General features: G+C 35.4%; 2 protein-coding genes across 6 annotated transcripts in view; both read left to right on the top strand.

Annotated features, from left to right (window-relative positions):
- Positions 1 to 17,347, top strand: part of SLC35F3 (solute carrier family 35 member F3) — a 116,689-nt gene extending 99,342 nt beyond the window's left edge. Inside the window, exons 4-8 of one of the 3 annotated variants that reach the window (XM_014059373.2) lie at positions 4,560 to 4,779; positions 7,771 to 7,896; positions 12,386 to 12,578; positions 15,070 to 15,159; positions 16,676 to 17,347. In XM_014059373.2, coding sequence (XP_013914848.2) covers positions 4,560 to 4,779; positions 7,771 to 7,896; positions 12,386 to 12,578; positions 15,070 to 15,159; positions 16,676 to 16,920 — 874 coding nt within the window. In that variant the 3' untranslated portion in view covers positions 16,921 to 17,347. The remainder of the gene's footprint in view (positions 1 to 4,559; positions 4,780 to 7,770; positions 7,897 to 12,385; positions 12,579 to 15,069; positions 15,160 to 16,675) is intronic. The other 2 variants (XM_014059374.2, XM_014059375.2) reach the window with 2 other exon arrangements.
- Positions 17,348 to 21,578: 4,231 nt separating this feature from the next.
- COA6 (cytochrome c oxidase assembly factor 6) lies at positions 21,579 to 25,999 on the top strand. Of its 3 annotated transcripts, none has more exons than XM_087718084.1 (3): positions 21,579 to 21,624; positions 23,565 to 23,719; positions 25,497 to 25,999. In XM_087718084.1, the coding sequence occupies exons 2-3, from the start codon at positions 23,576 to 23,578 to the stop codon at positions 25,590 to 25,592; spliced, it is 240 nt and encodes a 79-aa protein (XP_087574210.1). In that variant the 5' UTR covers positions 21,579 to 21,624; positions 23,565 to 23,575; the 3' UTR covers positions 25,593 to 25,999. The 3 variants fall into 3 exon arrangements, 2 of the variants coding, with proteins under 2 accessions (XP_087574210.1, XP_013914846.1); XM_014059371.2 differs by lacking the exon at positions 21,579 to 21,624 and adding an exon at positions 21,643 to 21,972; XR_015696995.1 differs by lacking the exon at positions 21,579 to 21,624 and having other exon boundaries at positions 23,587 to 23,723.
- The last annotated feature ends 352 nt before the right edge of the window (positions 26,000 to 26,351 follow it).

The raw sequence follows: 26,351 nt of genomic DNA, 5'->3' as shown, positions 1-26,351 counted from the left end.
CTATAGAGTTGATATACTCTATAAAATGAAAATGTGGCAACACGAATATGTTTTTATTGCTGCTGCTGTACATAAGTTTCCATCTATAAATGGGGGACTTGTCTAGATAATTGGAAGGCTGTTCAAATCCATTGGCAGATGTTTTATACTGAATTAAAGTGAGCAAGATCAAATGCAGAACTTGAAGAGAAAAGCAGTGGTGGTGGAATTATCCACTATATGGTATATAATAAGCACATAGCAATGGAAAAGTATCTATTCTACAATATGACAAGATTCAATTTTCAACTTAAATCGAACACTTTATGGTAAGGCTTATCATATGGAAACGCGAAACATGACTACAGTAAAGAGTTCATAGCATCTTGGGTTGATCAGAAAGACGCAGTAGGTTAGTAGTTTGTTTCTGGCTCTATCTAAACACTGGGCATTTTTATTCAAGAGCAGTCCTCCCCTGAGAGTTGCTGATATATTTTATTCTCATCACATGCATTGAGAAATATTGCTCTGGACAACAACATTTCACTGGAAGTCTTGTGGAACTGATTCTTATAGGATTTGTTTTGGAGTTCTATTAAGATGGATAAATTTTGGAAAACAGGAGATTGGCATTAAAACCAGTGGCTCTGTTGTATCTTTTCTTGGTTCATTCCAACCTTTTTAGTTTTAGGAGTTAATGCAGGAGTTTCAAACTGGTTCATTGCTAACCAGAAGTCATAAACAACTTGGATGGGTGTCAAAGGTTTCAAAACATAATCAGGCTTATACAGGCAAAGTAAGGAGTGCTCTCAAAATATCGACATTTTGAAGGTTTTGAAACCATAATTTCTGTTTTTGTGCTTATTCAATTGCTTTTTCGTTTAATGATTCAAGCCACTACAGAAGAGACAGCCCCGAAGGAAAGGAAGTAAAATGTTAAAAAGAAATGTGAATTTGAACTAATGTGTCTGAAAGGATGGGTTTTTGCACGGCTCCAAGGAAAAATACCTTGCAGCATTCAAATCCAAAAATGTACATATAATACAACTCAACTTTTTCCTGAACATACAGCACCAAGCAATTTATGTCCCTTCAACTTTATTGATCTTCAGCTTCCAGCTACCTTATCCAACATGAGCAATGATTAAAAATGTTAGCATATTTTGCCAACATCTGGAAAGGCATTTCCTTGCTTGCAAATCCTAGGTTCACCAGAATACAGCTAGCTTTCAATATTTTATCTGCTTTGGTATACCCTTAAATATTTTGGGAAATTTTACTACTGCCATTTAGTATTATTTTGCAACTGCAATAGGTAAACATGTATATCACCATTGATGATTGGCCTTGTTAATGGGAGTCAGTTTGGTGGCTAGTGATTAAAAGAGAGAGACCATGAATTCTAGTCCGATCTTATCCGTAAAAGCCAGCTGAGTGACTTAGGGTCAGTCTCTCTTTCAGCCCAGTTCACCTCATAGGGTTGTTGTGGAGACACTAGGAGGAGAAAAGTATATTAGATATGTTTGTTATCTGTCAATATCATGATCCCCTGAGGAGGAATTTGTCCATCTATATTACAAATATATTCTATGGTTTGCTGTTTAGATTAAAAACAGATAGGACAAATAAATGCTGAATGAGTATATTTATTGATTAAAATAATGCCTCCATTTCAGTAGTATATTAAGATATATTTCTCATTTGTAAGCATGGTCATCTGGGAAGCCCTTCACATTTGTTTTATTCATTTGCACTCACTTAAGATGGTATTTTTAAAAAGGCAGCATAATGTGCAGTTAAACTAATTGGATGTTTAGTTAATTTTGAGGGGTTTTATGCTGCTGATGTGTTTTAAGATGGGATTTGTGGTTCTGTTTTTCACAGACTGATTCAATAATTAATTTCATAAAATGGAAAAAGAGAGCAACAAATATCAGCCAACTAGCCTTTTTATTTGAAGGTATTCATGTTGTAAATTGCATTATCACCTTCTGTAAGGAAAACATACTGCTGTAATGAATGTGGTGAAGTTCCCTTTCAAAAGATTTACCACTGAAATATTTAGAAAGAAGTAGCTGATTTACGGAGAAGATGCTGGCCATCCCAGTAATGGGCAGAGAAATGTCAAAAAATGAAGCGGGAGAGGTGGGCCTTTACAAGAGTGGACAGTTTTTTGCACTCTGCCTATATCTTTTGGGCTTTAGTTTAGGAATCTGGCTGCAAATCAAGCCATAACAAAGGTTAGACTGTTGAAGGCCAGCCTGTATCTAATGAATCTGGATAGCAAACTGGGATCAGTGAAGCTACTTGCAGTACAGATTTTGTTACTTCATTATCTTAAGGGTTTAGGTGTGTGCTAGTATGAGATCCTGTGAGATCCAGAGATTCAGTGAGATACGCACTGAAATAATTTCTCCAGAAAGCAATTGCTCATTCTTTCTCCTTTTTATTTTCTTCTCTTCAATTTTTTTCTGTAGGAGTCTGATTTTGTTATACAGGTAGTCCTCATTTAGGGGATCACAATTCAGATCAACAACTTGGATATTAAGTGAAGTGATCATTAAGTGGAACTGAAACTCAGATTTCCTTTGCTTTATAGAGCTGTGAAGGTCATAAATTTGAGGACTGGTTGTAAAGTTTCTTTTTCATTACCGTTGTAACTATGAACAATCACTAAACAAGGGCAGTCTCTACTTGAGGATTACTTGTATATAACTAAAATATAATTGTCTCAAAGGTGTTTTAGGGCACCTTTGGATGACTGAGAATCTCCATAAGATCCTTAGTCATTCTGTGCAATAGTACTTAGACTTATATACTGCTTCATAGCTTTACAGCCCTCTCTAAGTCAGCATATTTGGGTCCCCAACAATTTGGGTCCTCATTTTACCCACCTCAGAAGGATGGAAGGATGATCCAACCTTGAGCCTGTGAGATTTGAACTGCCAAATTGCTGTCAGCCAGCAGTCAACAGAAGTAGCCTGCAGTACTGCACTCTAACCACTGCGCTACTTAGCACTTGATTTGCCCAGCAGGCCTGGCAACTGCAGGAAACAGGACTTCCCTCACACTTTCCTGACAAGGGACAGTGAAGAGAGAAATTCTCTGAAGTAAAATGGGTGATTTCTACAGGGATAATGGCTCTTCCTAGAAGTTGCAAAGAGGGTGGAAAAGGTTGTGGATACAGGGGCTTCCTGGTCACTGGAATCAATCAGAGCCCAAGCCACCAGATCTTGTGTATCCATCCACATGCATCCCTTTACAACTGGGACCCGTTTCTTCCTTTCTCTGTCTTCATTAGTACAAACTCTTGATTACTACAAAAACAAAATTCAACCGGCTTGGGCTGATTGATTTGATCTCGATTTCAAAATGGGCAGATACAAACATGCTTTATGTTCATAGACTTGCCTTGTCTCTCTCTCTTCTACTTTAGGATAGGTCAATGGGTTTTTTCCCTCTTTAATAAAAATAATTTAAAAACTAAGAATTAACTTTGTATCAGCCAATATAAGGCTTGTTTATTGCCACAAACTATTATGTTATTATATCTCGTTCCAATTATTTCTTAATGAAATTGGCTCTGTGGGAATATATTCATTATCGAATAGGATAAGATGATCTTCCCTAGAGTCTTCTGAATTGCTTTTGGTATATTTACTTAAAAAACGATGACGCACTCAGATGAATGCTTAAATTATATTTGTAGATTTTTTTAAAAAAATAAGACAATTTCATTATCTTCTTAAATCTTGTCTAGGCCCAAACATGTTGGCCTTTTCTTTTGAATTAATACATGCCATGTATAGGCTGGATAAAAACAATAAGATTTGAAATGCATGGCATTGTTCATAGTGATTATGCTTCTTTGGACTCTGAACATTTGTTGGTACTGGCAAGTGAAGAAAGAGTAGTGTGTGTGTTCTGTTTATGCACACACATGTGCATGTGTGCACATGTACATGTGTGAAATGATGGTGATTTCGAAGGACACTGTCATCTGATTTCTCTTTTATTTTTTTGACAGTAATCAGAAATTTAATTGTTAAAATCTGTTCTGGTACCAAAAATGCTTATAGTTAAAAATACAAGTTTCTTTTAAAATTGACTGATTTATTAGATTTATAACTAGCTTTTAGGCTTTGATTTAGGCCTTAGATTGTAGTTATAAAGCTGCATTAAGATTAGATTTATAATCTGATTCAGGGGCTCAAGGGAGTATGTTCTCTCCTCCTATTTTACTCTGTAAAGATACCCTATTTAATAGATTGGTCTGAGACAGAATAATTGTTCCAAAGTTAGCCAGTCAGTTTTTATTTATTATTAATTCATTCAATTTCTATAGCTGTCCCATTCAACCAAGTGACTCTGGATGGCTTACAATTCTAAAATTATAAAACAATTAAAACAGTAAAAACATTCAGAAAACTTTCCATGACTGAGGGTGCGCTAGAGGTTTTTCACTCAGCCTTTGAACCCTATCCATTGCTAGTTAACAATGCAGCTGATACAGAATAGGTCAATCTTAAAATACTATTTGATGTACTTCCTAAGGATCTATTGTTCTTTTCTTCTTTTAGGGAATGTTGTCGTTTTTTTGGAGACAACGGCTTGACACTGAAGGTATTTTTTACCAAGGCAGCACCTTTTGGTGTTCTTTGGACCCTCACGAACTACCTGTACTTACATGCAATAAAAAAAATAAACACTACGGATGTTTCCGTATTGTTCTGCTGCAACAAAGCTTTTGTGTTCTTGCTTTCGTGGATTGTTCTCAGGGACAGATTCATGGGAGTGAGGGTAAGTGGTTAATCAACTATCTTTTTTCTTGTGGCTTAGAGGTTAATATAACTGCCTAATATGCAGGCAGCTGAAGTTCGAATCCCAAGAGGGTATGGCTAGCTGATGAGAGCGAAATAGCTTGAAATAGATCTATACTAGTCTCCATTTATTTCTTTATCAATAAAATGTAACATAGAGATAGAGAAAATTGGATGCATCACAACTGTGGGCAGTATACAAATAATACAATACAAATAATAGGCATCTGGAAAAATAACATAAATTGTAACTAATCCATCATCCCCACTCTATCCCAAGGTCTGAAAGAAGAGCCAGGTTTTAAGAGCTATTTTAAATAAACAAAGATCAGGTTAGAGGTCTTATGAATTTCAGTCCTGATAATAATCTGACATATTAAAAGAGTTTATCTACAGAAGGCTTAGTACAATATTTGAGGAATATTAATTGCACATTCAGAGAACATGTTGAATCCGTGGCTTTGAAATAGTTCAATGAAACTGAATCAGAGGTGGGTTCCTACCGTTTCAGACCTGATCAGCCGAATAGGTAGTAACTGGGCAGCCTGGGTCACTGTAACCGGTAGCGACCCAGACCTGCCGCGCCCCCAAACTGGTTCTCCTATGGCGGCACCCTCTTGTTTTATTCATTAAAAAATGAAAAAAAAAGTTGCAATGAAAAAATTTTCATTCCATTTTTTAAGGTTTTGTGCATGCGGAGACCTTTATATTTGCAAATGCGTACACACGTAGAGAGTGTCTCTGGTGTGTGCACAAGCAAAGCGAGTGCGAGCAAAGTGAACGCACAAACGCAACATTTTTGCACACCCCTATCTGGCAGTATTGCCAGCAGCAACCCACCCCTGAACTGAATAATATAAATATGAGATATTATTGTTCCCTTGATTCCACTGGCTTCTTCTACCAGGAATGCAAACAGGTTTTAAACGATAACAAAAAGACCGTCTCTCTTTATAACTAGAAATATGTAACCTCAAGATCCTAATCAGAGTGTCTCCCCCAAGAGGCATTTTTTAAGCGCTCTACTCTGTCTAATTTTTATCATGTCTTTTCAATTAGCCTGTTAAATCGGTTTGACTGTATCTTAGTTTTCTTTTCAAGTAATTTGCTACACCCTTTTTTGAGCTTATATTGTGAGTCAGCCTAAGAACTTAACTATTATTAAAAAGCCTATCAGTGTTGAAAATAATAAAATAATATATTATTTTAAATATCATTGAAATATTATTTTAAATATCATTTTTTTGAGCATGAGGCCGCCAACTAATTAACGAAATGTCATGAACTGTGCTTTCCTTTACATTTTATGCATTTTCATTATTGGTTTCCAATAATGTTTCTCCATTTTTTAAAAAAAGTCTGGGTGCTGCTTCAGTGGATTGACGTTCATTCTTAGTTATGATGATAGCAAAATTACAGAACAAGAATTGTGACATCACAACTTAAGCTATGTCCTTTTGTATTTCTCTTGCTAAGTTGCATGCAAGTACATAACAGCAGAGTCACATCACAGTAATGCATTGCCCATTTTGACATTTGCCTCACTTAGCATCTCACAGACTTTAGGGTATATGAATGTAAATATTTCTTTCAATTAAAGAGCACATTGCTGTTCTGAAAGCTATAATTCTTTTATCTGCCAAGTTACAGCAATAGTGAGAAGAAGCTGCTTCAATAAGGCAAACAAAGCAGTAAGGAGACCATTCAGACCTTAAAGTCTCACTATTGAAAATATTTATCAACATTTGTACAAATATTTTTGTAATAAAGAACAAAGTGAGTTCACATTTACTTTCATCTGTTTGACTTAGAAGGCCAAAAGGAAAAACTATTTGCCTTTTTAAAAAGTAATGTTATTTAATTTGTAAACTCAGGAAATATAAAGATTTTTCTTGCCAGGTACTACTTACATTAGGGGGTCAAAGTCAAATAGTTACGAATGTTGCAGCTTTTTTATGGTACTACTGTGATCGATACCACACAAAGAGACTGCAAGATAGAGGTTTTTCCACGGGTTTGGGAGCTGAGAGACATTGGGATTAGCCAATTTGCTTGCAAACGCAGCAAAGAAGTTTCAAGGACACAAGTTCACAAAGCCTCACTTTCTAATGACTTTTAAAAATTACTCATTAGCTATTTCTAAGCTATTAAACGCCTTCAGAATTGCAAATTCGAAAATGCTGAGTGAATCTGCCTTTAATCCTGAATAAAATAAATTTTAATCATAAATTAAAGAATTTAAAGAATCTGAAATAAATAGCAAAAAGTTAAATAAGAATTTGACCCTAGAAAACTATTAATGGACAAAAATTGGAATATTTAAACTTTTACAGTAAGAGTTTGGAATTAATTATAAAGAACAAATAATTTATCATGGGAAATAGATTCTGTTTTCATTTTTATAAGAAACAGCAAAGCAATTGTTCGCAATTTCATGATTTTAGAAACAGAACACTAGTGGATACTAATGTTTTAGGCAGAGGAAAACTTTCAAAATTGTAAAATGTTGCAAAACATTATAACAATGAAAATACTGAAGGAGACCTTTGAAAAATGTAGTCAGAAATTAGCAACAATATTTGTAATGTGTGCTTCTATAGATATCCAGAAACTGTTATAGACAAAATGACAAGTGAACCCTTTCTGAGGGTTCAGTGCTTCAAACATATAGATCTGATAATATACACAACTGTTCACAAATTAATATCTCAATAATAGCATGTTGATATATAACTATAAAATGGAACTCCTGCTAATTTTGCTTTTTGTCTTTAGTAGCCTTTGGTTTAATCTCTCCAAAGAATGTAAGATGTATCTGGAATGTACTCATTTTAGTTAGGCTTATGAAAGATTTCTTAATGCTGCTTAAAGTCTTAGGAAAAAAACACAGTTTAAAGGTGTTGTCTGTGTTACCAGGTGTTAGGGGGACTTTAGAGCCCATTAACATTTTGCTTCTGTGTATCCAAAACAGATTGTCGCTGCTATACTTGCTATTGCAGGGATAGTTATGATGACTTACGCAGATGGATTCCACAGTCATTCAGTTATTGGAATAGCACTTGTTGTGGGATCTGCGTCAACATCAGCTCTTTACAAGGTAAGTATAGTAGTTAAATCCATTAATCTACGGATTTTAATTTTGGGTATACAGCCCAACATTGCATGACCAAATGTGTCCAAGTTCTGTTTTCAGTTCAGTTCATCCTCTAAAGAGTCACAGAGCTTCTACAGAACTAAAATTTCACATAGACTAGAGGTTGTTGAATCAGGTTGTTATCCCTATGGGAACTAGTGTAAACTTTCACAGCTGGTTTATGTTGGACAGTGTTGGGCTCCAGAGTGCACTGGGCTGTTCCTAAACAACAGATTTCTTGATTTTTTGCTAGCAATGTAGACTGGCTAACTTTGTAGACTACCTTGCCTCTGAAAATGCCAGCCATAGTTGTTAGCAAAACTTCAGGAAATCTGTTGTCTATACATAGTCACTAAATCCTGAGGCTCAACACTACCCAATCTATGGGAACTATTTAAAGAAAAATTGTTCACATTTTATGTTTAAAAAAAAACTGTATAAAAGAAGAGATCCTGGAGCTGTTGATGGACCAGATTCTGCATCACTTCCATTTCTACAACTAAAAAAAGAGCTTAGAAATTGGTTAGTGAAATCTGCTTACAAGATGCTGGTTTATAACACAATATATAATAATAGGATTAGATAAATCCACTTCTGTTGCTAGCATGAAAAAGGAAAGTGAGTGCATGAAAGAAGGAGATTATCTTATCTACTGATTAGTGGAGATTTTTTACATCAAAATGGAAATGTTTTCACTTTGGAAGCAGGAAAAGTACAATAGGTCATAAGGGATGGATAAGGAAAAGGCTTTTAATTTCTGTTCCCTATTCATTCACTCTGACAAAAAATTCAAAATTAATCCCAAAATTATGCAATGTTGGTATTATTTGAAAAGCATGTGTGACTTGCACAAATGTGCTTTTATACAAGAAGAAAGTTAGATTGGAAAAATTTTGAATAGGGGAAGGAAGAGAGAACACCATTATCTTCCACCAAAGGAGTATTCCAGCATATCTTCTTAGTCTTCAGTCTGGGTATATAATGACTCTACAATTAACTAATGGACATTGGTGTTCATAAGAAATGCTTAGTTGGAAAATTTGGAAATTATAGTCTATATCATCTGTAGACATTTTGCAATCACACTGTCATGAATTTCTTAGCATAAGGAATAAAAATTGTTTTAAAAAATTAAAGCAAAAATTTAGAAGGAAAGTCATTCTATTCAATGGCCTTGTGATACAGGAATGGGTGGATTACACATCAGTGGTGGGATTCCAAATGTTTTCCTACCGGTTCTAAAAAAGCACACTTTGCAGGTGTGCTCCGCACTGAAAGACCATCCTCGGTGTCATTGCTGGTATCTGAGCTGTTTTTTAACTCAGTTGAGGCGTGGCAATCTGCTCTGCATGCGAATCAGCTAAGCTAAAAAAACCAAATGAATATAGGACATGAAACAATTGGGGTGGGAGGACAGGGCCAATCAGAGATGGTATTTGCCAGTTCTCCAAACTACTCAAAATTTCCACTACCGGTTCGCCAAACCGGTCCAAACCGGCTGAATACCACCTCTGTTACACATTATATTAATATATAATATGCACTGATCACCTAGGATATATTTGTTTATAACCCAAAAAGCAACTCTATTTATTAAAAATAAGAGATTCCAAAATATATAAAAAATGTAAAAGTTGAGAAGATAATAAATATTTGGAATCTAGTAATGTATGGTTTAGATAATATAACATTCTTTCCTGATAATTCAGTGATCATTACCAGGTACCCAAAGCCCAGTAAGCTGATTTCAGCACTAATATAGGTTTTTTTTTCTATATGCCAAGGACTATTTAATAAGAGTTGTTCTATGACATGTGCTTGTGATAAATCATAATACTGGCAAGATAACCAAAATAAAGCCAAATTTAAAAAGTAAGGTTTAAAGGCTGAAATCTTAACCCCTTTTTAAAAGGAAACAAAATACAAATACAAAAGTCCATATTAACTGGCCATACAAAACTGGTTCTTATATGTGAGTGTATGTAAAACTAGAAGTCGGCTTTTACATTAATATTCTATAAATGAAACTTGTTATAGCTTTTAAAATATATATTTTGAAATACATTATCTGAGAAGTACACAGGAGCAGCAACCCATTCTATGCAATGGCATTTTGTTAGCACATCGATCCAACCCAAAATTTTAAAAAACCCATGAATCTCTATTGTTCATCTTGTAACAATTTGCAGTTATTCTGTAGTAAAGAGCTGGAAAGAAAACAGAAATTACAGGGAGTGATCAAAGGATGTTATTAGGATAAGAATCATTTCACCAAGAATTGTCCAAGCATTGATAATTTGGTTTTGTATTTTATTCGCATGTATGAACAGGAGTATGAATGGATTGAAGTAGCATATAAGTCCAAATAAATAAACAGATCAATAAATAGCAATGACATATCTAATTAATAGAAAAATACATACAGTAAAAGTTTAGGTACTGCTAGAAGAACATTGCACTGATTTTGTATTCAGCATATATTTCCTAGCGAAAGGCATTACACTAATGACTGTGTTGTCAGTGGGAAAGGCAGGGGAACAAAAGGCAGAGTGGCACAAGAAACAATGCAAAAATCAGGGTATAAGTCCTGTTTTCATCACAATGTTACCTATGTATGTATATCTGAACAAATACATACACATACGCTGCAGTACAGTACTGCTTTCATCATTGGACACATTAAAAGCCTGCAGATGCCAATCACTGACTGACATTAATGACCTGGAAGCTGTTCAAAGTAGGATCTTCCACCTGCAGTTAGTCAAAGCCACTTTGACAGTTTCTGTTTGAAGTTCTATATAAAGAAGCAAGAAGTTATAGTGCTGACATTGCTGCAGAGTCCATAGTACTTTACTTTATCTGTGTTACATTGCATCCATATGTGTGGCTGTGTAGTTCTTGGTATTTGTTGAGTTTGGTTGTTTTCTTGCAGATATTTCATTACCAGGCCAGGTAACCTCATCATTATAATCACCATCATCTGCAATAGAAAAATCAAGGTCAGCAAACACCAAGAAACCCAGAGTTTGGTCCTGTGCTATATGTGTAACACAGCAAACTACAGATGCCAGTGCCAACAACTACTTTTCTTTGTCATTAGCTCATACAAGCATTTAGGCTCCACTCTTACATAGTGATCCACAATATATACCTATTTTGTAGAAAAAAATATGTAACTGCAACAATTGGTATTTGCCAACAGGACCTATCACTAGCAATGGGGTGTACAGGTAGATATTGGCAAAGATGGTTCAATGAAGTTCATTAAGTAATCTGCTCAATTTCTTTCTAAAGGTGAGGTGGGATTTATTTCAGTGGAATGAGCTGCATTGGGTGTGAAATGGAATTCACCTTCTGTCTGAAAGGCAGTTTGTTATTCCATAAATCTAAAAGGTGATTTTATTACAAAGCTACACAGAAAACATGTACTTTAGAAATAAATACACAATTAGCATTCATTATTAAACATGAATAGGATTCAAATTACATGATATCATTGAGGTTATATGGAAATCAAAGTGAAGAAATATATCTATTCTCAATGAAAGCAGTGATAATTATGGGTAAATTTGCCACTAATTCATTAGCTCAGGCGAATCTTGCTGATATAGAAATTTCTTCATTAAAACATTATTAAATTTGCAACCTTAATGTTTTACATGCAATTAAAACAAAATGGTAATTTGCAGAAGATTATATACATCTAGCTGGTAGATGTGTCCCATGTTTACCACAAAATTTGTTGAAGAAGTTGTTTTATTGTTTGTATCAAATAGCAAAGTTTGAGAACAAAACTAAAATTAACTTGTTTGTCAGTTCACATTATTTAAAAATGCTGTACAGTATTATAAAAAAAGGCTATGAAACGGCTGTTAGTTTCTGATGGTTAGAATAAGTAACTTTTATATTGACTACTGCTAAGAAACTGCAGAAAAATCAATATTACAATTCTGAAAGGCACTTCTGTACAATATTGCACTCATTTATAGGAATTTACATAACAATCTTAGCCCTCTTTTATGTCTATTACTATGAAATTATAAAATAAACAAGGCAGTTTTTTTTTTCCTTAGGAACATTTCTAGCCAATCTTCAAGTCCAATGCTTTCAAACAGTTTAACATGAAATTGCACTGCCAAATTTACAGAAGTCTGCAGGATATCCTGGAGACATTACATTTAATGTACTTATAGCCTCTCTTGATTCCTTCCATCTTTCTTGGAAATGACAGAATAGATCAAGAATGGATTGTAATAGAAGTTGTTTACCTGAAAACCTCTAGCTATTTCTGAATAATAGTGTAAATAAAATTCTTTCTCCCTCTCATGTAATCTACATTATGTAAGCATGTTTTAAATTAGAAATACACTTTAAGATAAGTGTTTAAAGAATTTCTTACCATGTATGAACAATGGTTTTTGTTCTTCAAATTGTTTTTCTCTTTCTATTACAGGTTTTATTTAAGCTTCTCCTGGGTAGTGCTAAATATGGAGAAGCTGCCTTATTTTTGTCAGTGTTAGCTGTTTTCAATATCCTTTTTGTTACCTGTATTCCTGTCATTCTTTACTTTACCAAAGTTGAATACTGGAGTTCTTTTGATGCCATTCCTTGGGGAAGCATTTGTGGATTTTCAGTCCTATTATTGAGTAAGTAAATGTTGCTTAATTATAATGAGGCATCTTATAGGCAATTATGTTAAATAGTCTTAAGAAAAAGAGACTGCAGATCACACTTAAAACCTACTTAATCAAATCTAATTTAATTTAATTCAATGCAGTCTGAGGGGGGGTGGTGTTTAAAATGATGCCACTACTCCAAAGATATTAACAATGGTTTCTCATGTTGCCTAGCAGCTATTGAGAAGTACATTGCTTCAAAACTAAATGTAGTATATAGCCATCATATCCAGTGGTGGGATTCAAAAAATTTTACTACTGGTTCTGTAGGCATGGCTTGGTGAGCATGGCAGGGGGAAGGATACTGTAAAATCTCCATTCCTTCCCCACTCCAGGGGAAGGTTACTGCAAAATCCCCATTTCCTCCTGATAAGAGTTCCGCTGGGACTCGGGAGGCAGAGAATAGATGGGGGCAGGGCCAGTCAGAGGTAGTATTTGCCGGTTCTCCAAACTACTCAATTTTACGCTGCAGGTTCTCCAGAACTGGTCAGAACCTGCTGAATACCATCTCTGATCATATCTAACAATCATTGCAATTTTATCTTCCATAATATGGTTGCTCTAAACCTGACATTTAAAAGACTACTGCAACTATTTTATCTAAAAGAAAAGAAACAGGTTAACCTATCACACTGATTTGGTGAGTAAAATATATAATACCCTGTTTTCCCCAAAATAAGACCTCCCCGGATAATAAGCCCAATTGGGCTTTTCAGAGCATGTGCTAAAATAAGCCCTCCCCACAAAATAAACCCTCCCCTAAAATATTTAAGTGCATGCACAGCTGGTCCCTGCCATTTCCTGGGGGGAGGGGGCAACATGCCCCAGATGCCCCACATGCACTCACCATCCATGAGGAATGACCTCGCGGAGGCCGCTCCTACAAGCCCTAGCTACCATGCCCCTTCTCTTAGTGGTGGCCGCAAAAAGAGAAGCAAGCCCAGCGATCTCTGGATTAGCTGATTCACAGGCCGAACTTAAGGGGCCTCCTGCACCTCAAAAATAATAAGATCTTCCCAAAAATAAGGCCAAGTACTTTTTTCAGGGATCAAAAGAAAATAAGACCCTGTCTTATTTTCGGGGAAACACGGTAATGAGCACAATATGTTGTATTGATAATGTGCTTTTCTATTTGCATTTAATAGATTTGACATTTAATATATTATTAGATAGAATTAGAGCTTAGCCTTGAGAAAATAAATTTGAAGGAAAATATACTAGCATTCTTCAGGCACCCGACAGGTATCACATAGAAGAAACTCGTGGTCTCTTTTAATTTGTTCCCAAAATGTAGGACAGGCCATGGTGGCTAATATTGTTATGATATTGAGTCAAAAGACCATTAAGAGATTGACAGTTCAGCAGTTTGAAACCCAAGGAAGAGCCACATGATAGAATGAACTCCCATCAATTTGCCCTAGCTCCTGCCCACCTAGTAATTTGAAAGAATGTGAATGCAAGTAAATGAACAGGTACCACTTTGGTGGGTAAACAGCATAGAGATGAAAGGAGCCTCCTTGGGCTTCTCCTGTGCAATGATTGTGTCACCAGCTAATCCTTTCAACCAAGAAGCACGTTATGTGCTTTGGACACAAATTCAGTAGTAGAACATGCAATGGACAAGTTGCAAGAAAGAAGATTCTCATGAAATTCTAGAAAAAAGTTCCTAATAATAACTAAGGTTTTGAAAGTGGAACAAATAATCACCTCCTTGGCTACTCTCCACTGGGCAGGCTGAAACGGACATTTGCCAGAATTTTTTATTTGAATTCTTACATTGAGCAGGGGGCTAGAGTTAGTATTATCAAGGAAACCTCTTTCAACTCTAGGAATATTTAATTCTAACATCACTTATTAGATTCCCATCAGCCATGTGCTCGGGTTCAATGACTTACACAACAACTTTCAATGACAACATAATGGTTCTCATAATGTATTAGTAAGCAAGATGAAAGTAGTTCTCTTCTAAAATTATCTTAGTGGCCTTTAAAATGTAAGCAAGAGCTGTGTAGAGTGTTTCCTTATGTGAAACTATCGTGTAATTCCTTGATATTCTTCTATGCATATAAGGGGATTAAGTGCAGCAACAAGGTAGGTATACATTATGGATACATCATAAAATATAAAAATTAGTCAATTAAAAACTATTTTCACCATAAATACATGCAGTTTGAATGCTTTCTGAAGTAAATTTAATTTGGGAAGACAAAATGTACAGGTTTGAATAAAATAAGTAAGAGCAGTCCTGCATTGCATACAGTATCTGGTACTGGATCCAGGTGTGTTCCTTGGCATGTGATTCGCAGTAGTTTCAGAACTACTGTATGTTGATCTTTTTGTGCAAAGGTTTGTATCAATCTAAATGTGGCTGCTTAAAATAACTGGTTAAATCTGTAAAAAAGCAGATTTAGTACCAAAAGTAAAGTAATTTTAAAATGGAAAATGTTATTTCTTATTTCAGCATTCAATATTATATTAAATTTTGGGATTGCTATAACATATCCTACCTTGATATCTCTCGGGATTGTACTAAGCGTACCTGTAAATGCTAGTAAGTATACTTCTTCATTAAATCATATAGACATACATGTACAGGCTGATTAACAAATGATATATAAATCAAAATGTACATGTTTTATATGTAAAGTAGAATACATTGTATTTAAATAACCAGAACTTTGTTATAGCAAATGTTCACTGCTTTCAATTTCATAACATTAGCCTTTTATAGCATTAACCTTTACAGTAAAGGTTAATTTGGGGAAAATATTGATTTCAAGATTATTTGCAGTTTTTCTCTCGATACAGTATTGAACCTTAGAGCATCACCCATTTGTTTCAGAAGACAAACAACAGGAAAATCCCTTAATGGATTGTTCTCATGTGGAGTTTGGAATGTGATGATTTGTAGTAGTAATTTCCTGCTTCATAATGTCAAAATATTTATATTTTGTTTATGAATCAAATGTTTAGTAAAAGAATGTATCTTCTTTTCCTTTGGTGTATCTGGCCAGTTCCTATTGGCTGCTTCTGGTTACAAAATTCCTTCCTTGGTGACATCTAGGTGTGCTGCTGGATGGTTGTGTCATCTAGAATCTTAGGAAGCTACCACCTCCATTATGGCATTTTTGGAAGCACAAATTAGAGTCCATATATTTTGGTGTGCTCTGGCGAAGTAGTGTTTGATCTCATTCAAAATGTGTGTTTGATAATCTTAAGAGCACTTTAAAGAACTTTAGAACATTACTCTCTAAAAATAAGATTAGCGCTCTGCATAGAAAGTCAATTTGTTTGGAAAGGTAGTGTTTTTTTTAAAGTATAGAGTTCCTGCTGCTACTACAAGGCATACTTGTTAAGTTTTTTTTTAATTTGCTCAGTCTATAGACTTGATTGCTCAATTTCACATCTTAAACTTTGTTGGTAATAGTTGTCATAATGGCAAGTGGTGTGAAGATTACCAGTCACATCCACCAGCAATTTCCAGAAGCTGCTAAATAAGGAATTAAGATTGGGAGTTTTGGCAAGTATACAGTTCCTACTCAGAGATCCTACTTGATTATGAAGAGCAAGATCACAACAAAAATCAGTTCACACCAGTATCCCTCTTTCATATAGGAGAGTTGGTTGACAACAATCTTATAGCAATAATAAATCTTATCTGTAAGCTGCCCAGATCCACTTTATAGGGGAAATGGGCGGCCTAAAAATGTAAGAAATAAAAAACAATTTTTGGCAATCTTTAAAGCATTATTTGCCACTATCTGCAAAATAAGGATGCTTTGATACAGAGTGAAGCTAGCTCAGAACTAACCCAAGTAGAATGTAGAGCATCAGCAGTCTGGTAGCCTTCACCGGGTAACCTTCACCATTCAAAGAAGAGAAGTCAAACACCTCAGTCAGTTGATAAATGCCTGATTCCACTAAGAATGTTCAGTTTGATATGACTTGGCTACATTTATGGGCTCTTGGTTTGTGAGAATGAAATCCAAAGCTTTTGCTATTGCATATGTACTACTTAGATATGTTTTATTCCATCTATAATGTTATCTGTTCAATATTTTATGCAGTTGTTGATCACTACTCGAGTGATATTGTCTTCAACAGTGTCCGTGTAATTGCCATTGTCATAATTGGCCTGGGCTTCCTCCTGCTGCTTCTACCAGAGGAGTGGGATGAGTGGTTAATAAAACTCCTTACCCGCCTCAAAGTACGAAAGAAGGAAGAAATTCCAGAGGGAAATGGAGACATTGTTTCGGGATTGCAAAATAAAAGTAGAAGAACACGCCCCTCCATGTCATCTTTCACACATTAATATTATTTTATGAACATTCCTTAATATTGTATACTTTGAATCATAGCTTTTTTCTTGTAAAGCACATATGTTCAATACAGTAAATATATACAGATGTACAGTTTTGATAATAATAAGAGTCCAAGACATCAAGTTTCAGCATCACTAAATTGCTTGCACTGTTTCACATTCAACCTTTCACTTGGGAGAAACTCTCTAAAACATGAAACTCTTTTTAAATGAATGTAATGTATAAAGTAATGATCTTTGCATATATGATTTTATTGATAAATCATGAGATGGAGGGCATACATTTTGAACATTATGTACTGAATAATACATTGCACACTGTGATTTATGCGTGTGTGCATGCACACACAAATATATATATATATATATAAATATACAAACACATATATGAGAAACAAATATTATGCTTATGTCATAAGCTTATTTTTTATGAGAGCTGCACATGAAACATTTGCAAACAAACCAAAATAAACTATTTTTGGGGAAGAAGGGGTGGGAGGGTGGGAGAGTGTTTTGTGAAGATAAGTGCACTTGGTGCCAGATTAAAAGAAAGTAAAAATGTTAGGTTTGCACTGAAGCATATGGGATTAACTATCAAGAGAACCAAAGTGCCATCACAAAGGCATTACTCTTGAAAACCCCACTAACATGAATGTGAACAGTGGAAGAGTACAGGATACTTTGTACAGTGTGTTATTTTTGCACACATACACTGTCTGCCTCAGTGGAGGTTGTGCAAAGAAAGTTCTCAGGGGAAACAAATTTAAGTGTGCATGATTGCAGTCCGCGCTTAATATCATGCAAAGGAAAATACAGTGCCTTCTAAAGAATTTTAGTCCATTGTCTGTATAGAAATAGGAAACTTTGCAAGTTGCTTGTATTGATTTTTTAACATGAAGAATGTGTTCCATAGACACAGAGCTTTTGAAATTCACAAAGAAATCAAGGAGTGCCTACTTCAAGCTACTGATTACTGGGAGTGCAGACTATTTGAGGACTACTATGTCTTCTGTTGCGGCCAGATTTATTTCCCACTTGCATAGATCTGGAGACGCTCCTGACCTGCATCTCTGTGAGGGAGAATCAAGCCGTACATCCAAGAACCATGCTTAAAAACTAACAACAAAGCTTGCAGCTGTTTGGAAAAAAATGTGTACAATATTGAAAATATAAGTGAATTGCATTTGCTTTTATTCATTGCTATTTTTTTAAGGACATCAAGATACTTACATCAAACATAAAATATTTTAGAAAACTTGTAAGCACCATGCTGTTTACTTGTACAATTTGGTTTGCCATTGGATTTCTATCTGTGATAGATGATGTGGTATGTGCAAAGGAATAGGCGATGGTGACAGTTTACTCTTTTTGAAGTTTACATTGCTGCATTCAAAATGGAAAACATTATTTTTCAATGTTGCCATAACCCAATAGTGTATGCTACCTCCTTGGCATTTTTGAGTCAGATGGAGATGGCTCTCACTTCTAAACTTTTTACTGAATCAATTTCAGATTCAATTATCTGCTTGACAAAACGAATAAAAACTATTGCAACTTCATATCAAGTCAATGGCTTTTGCTTGCATTTCTGTTTTATAGTGAATTACATTAGTTTTACTTAAAAAAAACCTGCATAAAATGTGTAATAAAAAGTGGAAAAACAAGTACTAAGACTGTCAAAGGTTTTCTCTGGGTTATAGTAATTTTCTCAACCTGCTTAAAGCAATGTTTTAAGTATTGTTTTTGGATTTTTAAACAAGTTATGTTAGAACTGGATATTAGCACATATTTGTGTAGTATTTTTGAAAAAAATATCAAAGAAATTTGATGCTATTACAGCTTAGTGACATCTACCTCAAATGTGCTTGTGCTTAGAATTTTTTATGGTTTCTTTCCCATTAATATTATCAAATTCTTTATTATCCCTCTACACTTGAAATTTATTTCCTTTATCAGCACATGTGAGGACAATAAATAAATGCAAACTATTGAGAATTAAATTTTTCCCTTTAGATAAAAAATCCTGAAGAATGTAGCTATATACAATATGTATCAATTTACATATTAAATCTTGAATAACATCAGATTTTGTAAGGAGAAAAATTGTAGAGTACATTTGATTCAAGATTCATGATTATATTAAAAATAATGTGATACATGATTTAAAAGTAAAAATATCATTATTGTATATGGAAGTCATTAATCACTATTTAAAACATAATTTTTTAGAAGAATATAATTTGGATAATTCAAGTACGGATCTTTACAGCCGATCTGGGCAATTGAAGAAATTCATTTTTTACCAAACTCACAAATAGTTTATACAATAACATAAATCACTGCATACTTTTTTTTCATTTTTAGTCATTGATTTTAGGATTTTAGAATCAGGGATTAATTAAGGATTTTATATGCTGAGCACAACTGAACCAAAATTAACCACTTAACATCCCATTGATTATATTGGAAGAAAATTAGACATTTATCTATTTATTACATCTATAAATATTTTAGAAAGTTTTCCTCATTGTAATAGAACAGAATGGTGTAATATTGTTAAAAGGTTATCTATAACCAAATATTTCAGAAACAAGAATGATTAAAGATATGAGATCATATTTATTAACCTATCTATAGATCTTTCATCTATGGCAGAATGATAGCAAATAATAGTATTCTGAGGGATTTCTTTGGTCATCAACTCCAAGCCATTGTTATTACAGGAGTCTCAATGCAGAGTCCAAATAGTGTACTTAAGAAATGGTCATATCTTAAATATTTCCAGTAAAACAAAATCTACAACTATCTCTTGTCCAAAGCTGTTCCTTCCCCTAGAACAGATCTCTTTGTAAAGTCATTTCTCCTGTTTTAGCCAAAATAAGTTTTTATAATTTTATATATTAGTTCTAATTTTCATATATTAGTCCTAATTTTTACTCAGAGTTTGTGGATCAGCCAACCTTCTTTACTTGAATAAAAAACAGCTAGTTGCTACATTACTGACTGGAGCAGATGTTCCTCAGATCTTTCTCCAAATACATGGTCTCAAACAAAAAAATATTTCCCATCATCCACTACACAATCCTTTTAGCTGACAATGCCAGACTGAAGACAGGCCCTTTGAATGCAAAACTTGCACCCCAGTTTAGCTACAATCGATTTTCAAAAAACACAATACTAAATATCTTTGAAATCACAAAAGCTGAAACTTGCAATAGTTTCCATGATGCTGAAGAACTATAAAATTCACTAATGGCTTTGGATTATTATTATGCACACAAATGAGCCACATCATCAGAAATATTCAAAAATATTTAACAACAATAACAAAAACAACCACCATGAAGAAAGAGGAGAATTTCTTCTCACGTCATCAGTAATTATTTTTTTCAGTCTAGGTGATTTAAAAGCTGGAGAGATGAACTACTTAAAAAAACAAAATGCTAAGAGCCGAAGCAAGGAATCTGAAGTTTGAATTCTCACTTACCAATGAGACTTACTGGATGATTTGGGACTAATGGTACTGTTTTCATCCAGTTTATTCCCAGAGATACGTCTGGGTTCTAAATGAAGATAAAATGAGGGGGAATCTTATTTGTGTTATGTTGAACCCTGGATTCTTAAGGCTCAGAGGGAAGGTATAGATGAAATAATAAACTATTTCATCTATATTTTCATCTGAATGAAAAATATTCTCAATCTTTTAGCGCAACACATGATGCCACATCCTAATCCATATAATTCAGCACAATAATCAGAATTTTGAAGAATAAGCAGTTTGCAATATAACTATATGTATCACACAATAAAGGAAAAATTATCAAAATGATTACACAGATCAATAATACCATCAACACAGAATGAAAGTAGTAATGTCATCAAACAGACAGATTAATCTCAACCCAGGTACATTTTTCTTGTTTATATCTTTAGCTGGTATTATTTCGCTTTTGTATTTTTGTTCTTTGGTTTATATTAACTTGCCCAAAGTCAAGTTGAGTGACAATATAAACCTTAATAAATAAGGTTGTAAAAAAAAAATAAGGCTTATTTTTATTATTTAAAAAGCAAAATTTAAAAAGCACACTCGGGTTTTCCAATGCTCTTGGCAAAAAGCAAATAAAATTTCTAACTTCCCAATTGCTAGCAACTCCCTTCCCAACGGAAACCCCAAAGGTGCTTTTGCAGGAGACAACTGGATTTTCCTTTGAAGACGTTTCGCTTCTCATCCAATAAGATTCTTCAGCTCTGACAGGATAGTGGGGAATGGGAGGAGTTATATTCCTGGCAGACAGCTGCAAGGAATGGCAGATATCCCTCCATTCCCCAATGTCCTGTCACAGCTGAAAAAGCTTCTTGGATGAGAATCAAAACGTCTTCGAAAGATTTTTTTTTTTAAAGTCCAGTTGCCTCCTGAGAAAGCATCTTTGGGACAACCATGACCTGGATGACTGCGAATCTTTATACACTTCCCAACGGAAACTTTCCGCCTTCCCACCTATACAAAAGGGAACGGAAGACTGGCAATTTCGGGCCAAGTGCGCATGCGTATTAGGTAAGCCGCCTCACGTTCCTTCCTCTCCCCCCTCCCAGGCTCTTTGCACAGCCTGCCGGTTGAACGAGTAGCATATCCACTTCCGGTGTGGTTGTCAGAGACAAACATCCGGGGAAGTAACTGTTCCGGAAGTGCACCAGGTAAGTATCAACCGGACTTGCGAAGGAGAGTGTAGAAAGGGCGCGCGGGCATTTGTGAGCGTGATTGCATTGGCTGCTTCTCCCCTTCCTCCTCGAAAGGCACCTGTTGTATTGGCGCTCGTTCTTTGTCGTGTGCAAAGTAGGAAAGACTTCGAGGAGATTGTACTTACTATTCAGCCCCCGGACCCCCTTCCCTCTTGAGCCCCGTGCAGGGGACGTGCACTTTATTTCCCACCTCCAGCTTTTGGCTTTGTGACGGATTCCCATTACTTGGCTGCTCTTTCTGATAGTGGCGAAGGAGTTGTTCGTAACCGGCGTCACGTCCCGGTCCCGGTGCAGCCGCAAGTGGTAAGTAGCCGGCGCTTCCAGACCTTTTCACTGGACGATCCCCCTTCCTTCTCTTCTTCTGTAGATAGATCGCATTTCCAGGGAGCAGAGAGCGAGGAAAAGCAGCTCCTCGAGTACAGGAGAATCGAAGGGGTATTTTTTGTGTGTGATTACAGATAATCCTCGATTTACAACTACAATAGAGCCCAACATTTCTGTTGTTAAGACATTTGTTAAGTGAGTTTTGACCCATTTTACGATCTTTTTTGCCACAGTTGTGAAGCAAATCACTGCAGTTGATAAATTAGTAACCCGATTGTTAAATGAATCTGGCTTCCCATTTCATTTTGCTTGTCAAGAGTCACAAAAGGTGATCCCATGACCATGGGACACCGCATTGTAAGTATGAACCAGTTGCAAAGCATCTGAATTTTGATCACATGAGCATGGGGATGCTGCAAAGGTTGTAATTGTGAAGAAGAGTCATCACTTTTTTCAGTGCCGTTGTAACTTTGAACGGTCACTCAATGGAACGTAAGTTGATGACTACCTGTACTGCTGTTATTTTCAGTTTGTTGAACCACTGCACGCAAGTGTGGCCCCGGAATTAATAAGCAAATGGTGTTTTGAATCAGTTGTAATGATCTAACACAGACTAGACATGGCAGTGGAATAGCTTGAGACTCAAAATTCAACTTCTGTGGTAAATGCAAAACTCTCACCTGAAGAAAAGTGTGCGTTTACCGTACTCTCCCTCCCCCCTGCATGAGACGACCCCCTAATGTCATATGCTTATCCATGCATCATTTCTTTATGTCCACTGTTATTTAGCCTTGTGCTAACCTATAGATTTTGATGTTTAGTAATTAAACAATCATAACCAAAGTGGTACGATTGTTAGAATTATTGGATTAAAACTCTGGAGACTCAGGTTTGGCAAATTACTACTATAGTATTGTAGATCAGTGGTCTCCAAACTTGGCAACTTTTAAGACTTGTGGATTTCAACTCCCAGAGTTCCTCAGCCAGCAAAGCTGGGTGAGGAACTCTGGGAGTTGAAGTCCACAGGTCTTAAAAGTTGCCAAGGTTGGAGACCACTGTTGTAGATGACCAGGATGAGACAGATGGAAACACATCATTAGTCCCTTTGTGTCCACAAGAGATCTAAGTCTAGCCCATCTTGAATTCCTTTATCTACTGCCAAGTTGCTCTGACCACTAGTAGTTTAGATTCTTGTACTTGCAATAAATGTTAATAATATCCATTTGAACTGCCTGGATCTCCCGATTCCCCTGGCGCTTGACAGTTGTTAAGAAAATAAAATGGGCCAGGGTTACCTCTTTTGCTCCTTGAAGAAAAGATGGGATAAAAATGGGATTAATACTAGGTTAGCTTTATAATAATCTTGTTTCCATCTTTGGCTCTAAATCTTTGCATCTTCAGAGGTAAGTAAACTACAAGAACACCTGACTTGTGGGAGACTTTTACAACATTCAGGTACATATTTGAAATAAGCACTTAGAATTGAAGACTAGCTTCCAAGTTTTTGTGGGTTGTGATTTAGAGAATTACAAAAAAAAAGAAGAAAAAAATTATCTTTAATTCTTTTTTAGGTGTTTCAGAAATGTCAGCACCATCTATGAAAGAAAGGAAAGCCTGCTGGGATGCCCGAGATTTTTATTGGAAATGCTTAGATGAAAATATGAAAGATACATCAAAATGTGACAATTTGAGGTGCTCTTTTGAAAATTTATGCCCACAGCAGTGGGTAAGTAAGTATTTTTATTCATTTTTATACACACATACCTAACATATTTCTTTTTGGGATATGCAAAAGGCAAGAAAGAAAGAAATAGGGAACAAAAGAAAGTGTCCATTATTCAAAAATGTTCTTCAATGTGGCCAATATTAAAATACTTTTGCTTCATTCTGTATTTGTAAATTGAATTTAAGTGTTCTTCTCATTTAAGTATAATTTTAATTCCTTCTAGTTTCACCTAGTGTCCAACCTTCAATTTTCCATTGTATCATGTTTTTTTTTAAATTAAAAGCATTTTCCCATGGGAAGGCTTCTTATAATAGAAAATCTTATTTCAAAACCATCTGCCTGTAATTTGGAATACAGGAACCACTTGTAATTTGTAGCCAATACATAAATCATTTCTAAGCTAACTACATTCTACACAGTTACAAGAATTATGCAAACCTTGCTCTGTAACACCTAGGAACATGTAGGAAGTACCTTTCTTTAAAACATTAAAGCAACAATGTATTTTCCTAGATTGCAGAGCTGTTCACTCCATAAGTTTCTTCTAGCTACTTCAGTTTTTATGTACATGCACAGTGATATGGCTTTATTCCCCTTTATTCCCCATATTCCCCAGTTATATGCGACAAGGGAAAAAAGTACTGTATTTTTCGGAGTATAAGACGCACCAAGGTTTTGAAGAGGCAAATTTAAAAAGTAGGTAAGTAGGTAGAGGGATAGAGAGGAAGAGAAAGAGAGAGAAATACAGTAGGTAGGTAGGGAGAGTATAGGTAGGTAGATAAAGGGAGAGAGAGAAATACAGTAGGTAGGTAGGGAGAGAGAATGGGGTGTAGGTAAGTAGGGAGAGGGATAGAGAAATACAGTACATAGGTAGGGAGAGAGAGAGAGTAGGTAGATACATAGGTAGCTAGAGGGGGGAGAGAAATAGAGTAGGTAGGAAGATAGATAGAGGGGGAGAGAGAGAGAAATACAGTAGGGTAGGTAGGAAAGAGAGAGAGTAGGTAGGTAGGTAGATGTTTCCAGGTGTATTTATCCATGTGCTGGAGAAGGTAATCACTGACAACCTGCAGCACCTAAGCCTTTGTTTCTGCTGGCCCAGCACTTGATCAATATAATTCTCATCAATCAGTTAAAGAGCTTTCCAAAAGGGGAAAACAAGTTTTTGCACTCTGCAAATCTCCCCCAAATGGCCTGTTTTTCTTTTTTTTAAAAAGGCATGAAAAGCCTTGGGGGGGGGGGGGGGAGCTTGCAGAGTGTTCCTGGGGGGGGGGGGGCAAAAAATGGCCTGTTTTTATTGCGAAAACAGCCCCGTTTTTTTGTCAACAAAATTCATGCATAGTCTTATGGTGGTTTATAAAGTGTTACTGGGGATTGGGGGAGGGCAATTTTTTTTTGCCATTTCTGCCCTCCCCAGCCCCCAGGAACTCTCTGAAAGCCTCCATAAAGTATGCACAGCCATTTTGGTGAAGGGGGCGGGGCTTTGGGAGGCAAAAAATGCTGTATTTGATGTATAAGACGCGCCCAGATTTTCAGCCTCTTTTTTGAGGAAAAAAGGTGCGTCTTATACCAAAAAATACAGTATGTAGTTCCATATTATTATTATTTTTTAAATCTGATGTGGATAAAATTTATTGAACATTAGTTTTTGAAGATAGATCTATAATAGTGGCATTAAATCTAAAATGTCATGATGGGTATAATATTTTTTGTACTTTTATTACTTTAGATTTTTACTGAGCTGGTTGACTTGCTAACCAAGTGATTTTATTCAAAACAGGTTAAATACTTTAACAAAAGAAGAGATTATTTACAATATAAGGCACAAATGGAATCAGGAAAATTTCTGCCTTCAGAGAAAACAGAGAAGTCATAGCAACTAGAGAACGTTTACAATACTGTACACAAAGGAAGTTGCAGAAAAACAACATAATTGAAGAACATAAATGTTGGCACCAATGTCATAAATTTTAAGACCTGTTCTTGTTTATAAATCTCATACTGGTCTGAAAGCTCCAGCTCCCGTTATTTGAAATGCTTATTGGATAGAAGAGGCACTTAGGAAAATATGCTTACCTTTCACCACTAAAAGACTACACCATCAATAAAGTCAAAATAAATGAACTATATAAATTCAAATACTTGTATCATGTTTTCACTGCAAATATCTCTTCCAAAAGTTTCCTCCAATGTACTGGTAAAGTAATGTCTAGTGCTCCTTTGTATAAATTACACCTTGAAGAATCTTTATAATTATCAACAGTAAAACCCTTAAATATTTCATTCTGGTTGATTCATATGTACGGGAGATCACTTTGTTTAATATGTTGAATTAAAATTTAAATTTGTAGACATAGATGCAGTTTTTAGAAACGGAAACTGATCAGTTTGAGTTAATGCTGTCTTTGGGAAAAAACAAAAAAATACGTGAGTATATGTTTAAAAAAATATCCTAAAAAGCAGTGCCAGAAAATTTCATGGCCATGACCAAGTGCAATGAGAAACACACTAGAATTGTCAAATGGTGAGTTGCTATATTGCTGTATGCAGCATCTTGATAATGCCCATTTTTTATTCCTTAGTGACCACACAAATAGATTTCTATAATGAAAAAAGTTAATGTACTAAATTTATA

The sequence above is a fragment of the Thamnophis sirtalis genome, unplaced genomic scaffold, assembly GCF_051295495.1.
Source record: "Thamnophis sirtalis isolate CommonGarterSnake01/CBP01778 unplaced genomic scaffold, rThaSir2_p1.2 scaffold_6, whole genome shotgun sequence".
Classification (NCBI taxonomy): Eukaryota; Metazoa; Chordata; class Lepidosauria; order Squamata; family Natricidae; genus Thamnophis; species Thamnophis sirtalis.
The sequence above is the reverse complement of the archived record's forward strand: the minus strand, read 5'-3'. Positions and strand labels throughout refer to the sequence as shown.

Bases quoted from the DNA above. Each gene is read 5' to 3' on its own strand.
- COA6 (XM_087718084.1), top strand. From the start codon at position 23,576: ATGTCAGCACCATCTATGAAAGAAAGGAAAGCCTGCTGGGATGCCCGA. The intron at 23,720-25,496 runs GTAAGTAAGTAT...TATTCAAAACAG, and splicing joins ATTTATGCCCACAGCAGTGG to GTTAAATACTTTAACAAAAG.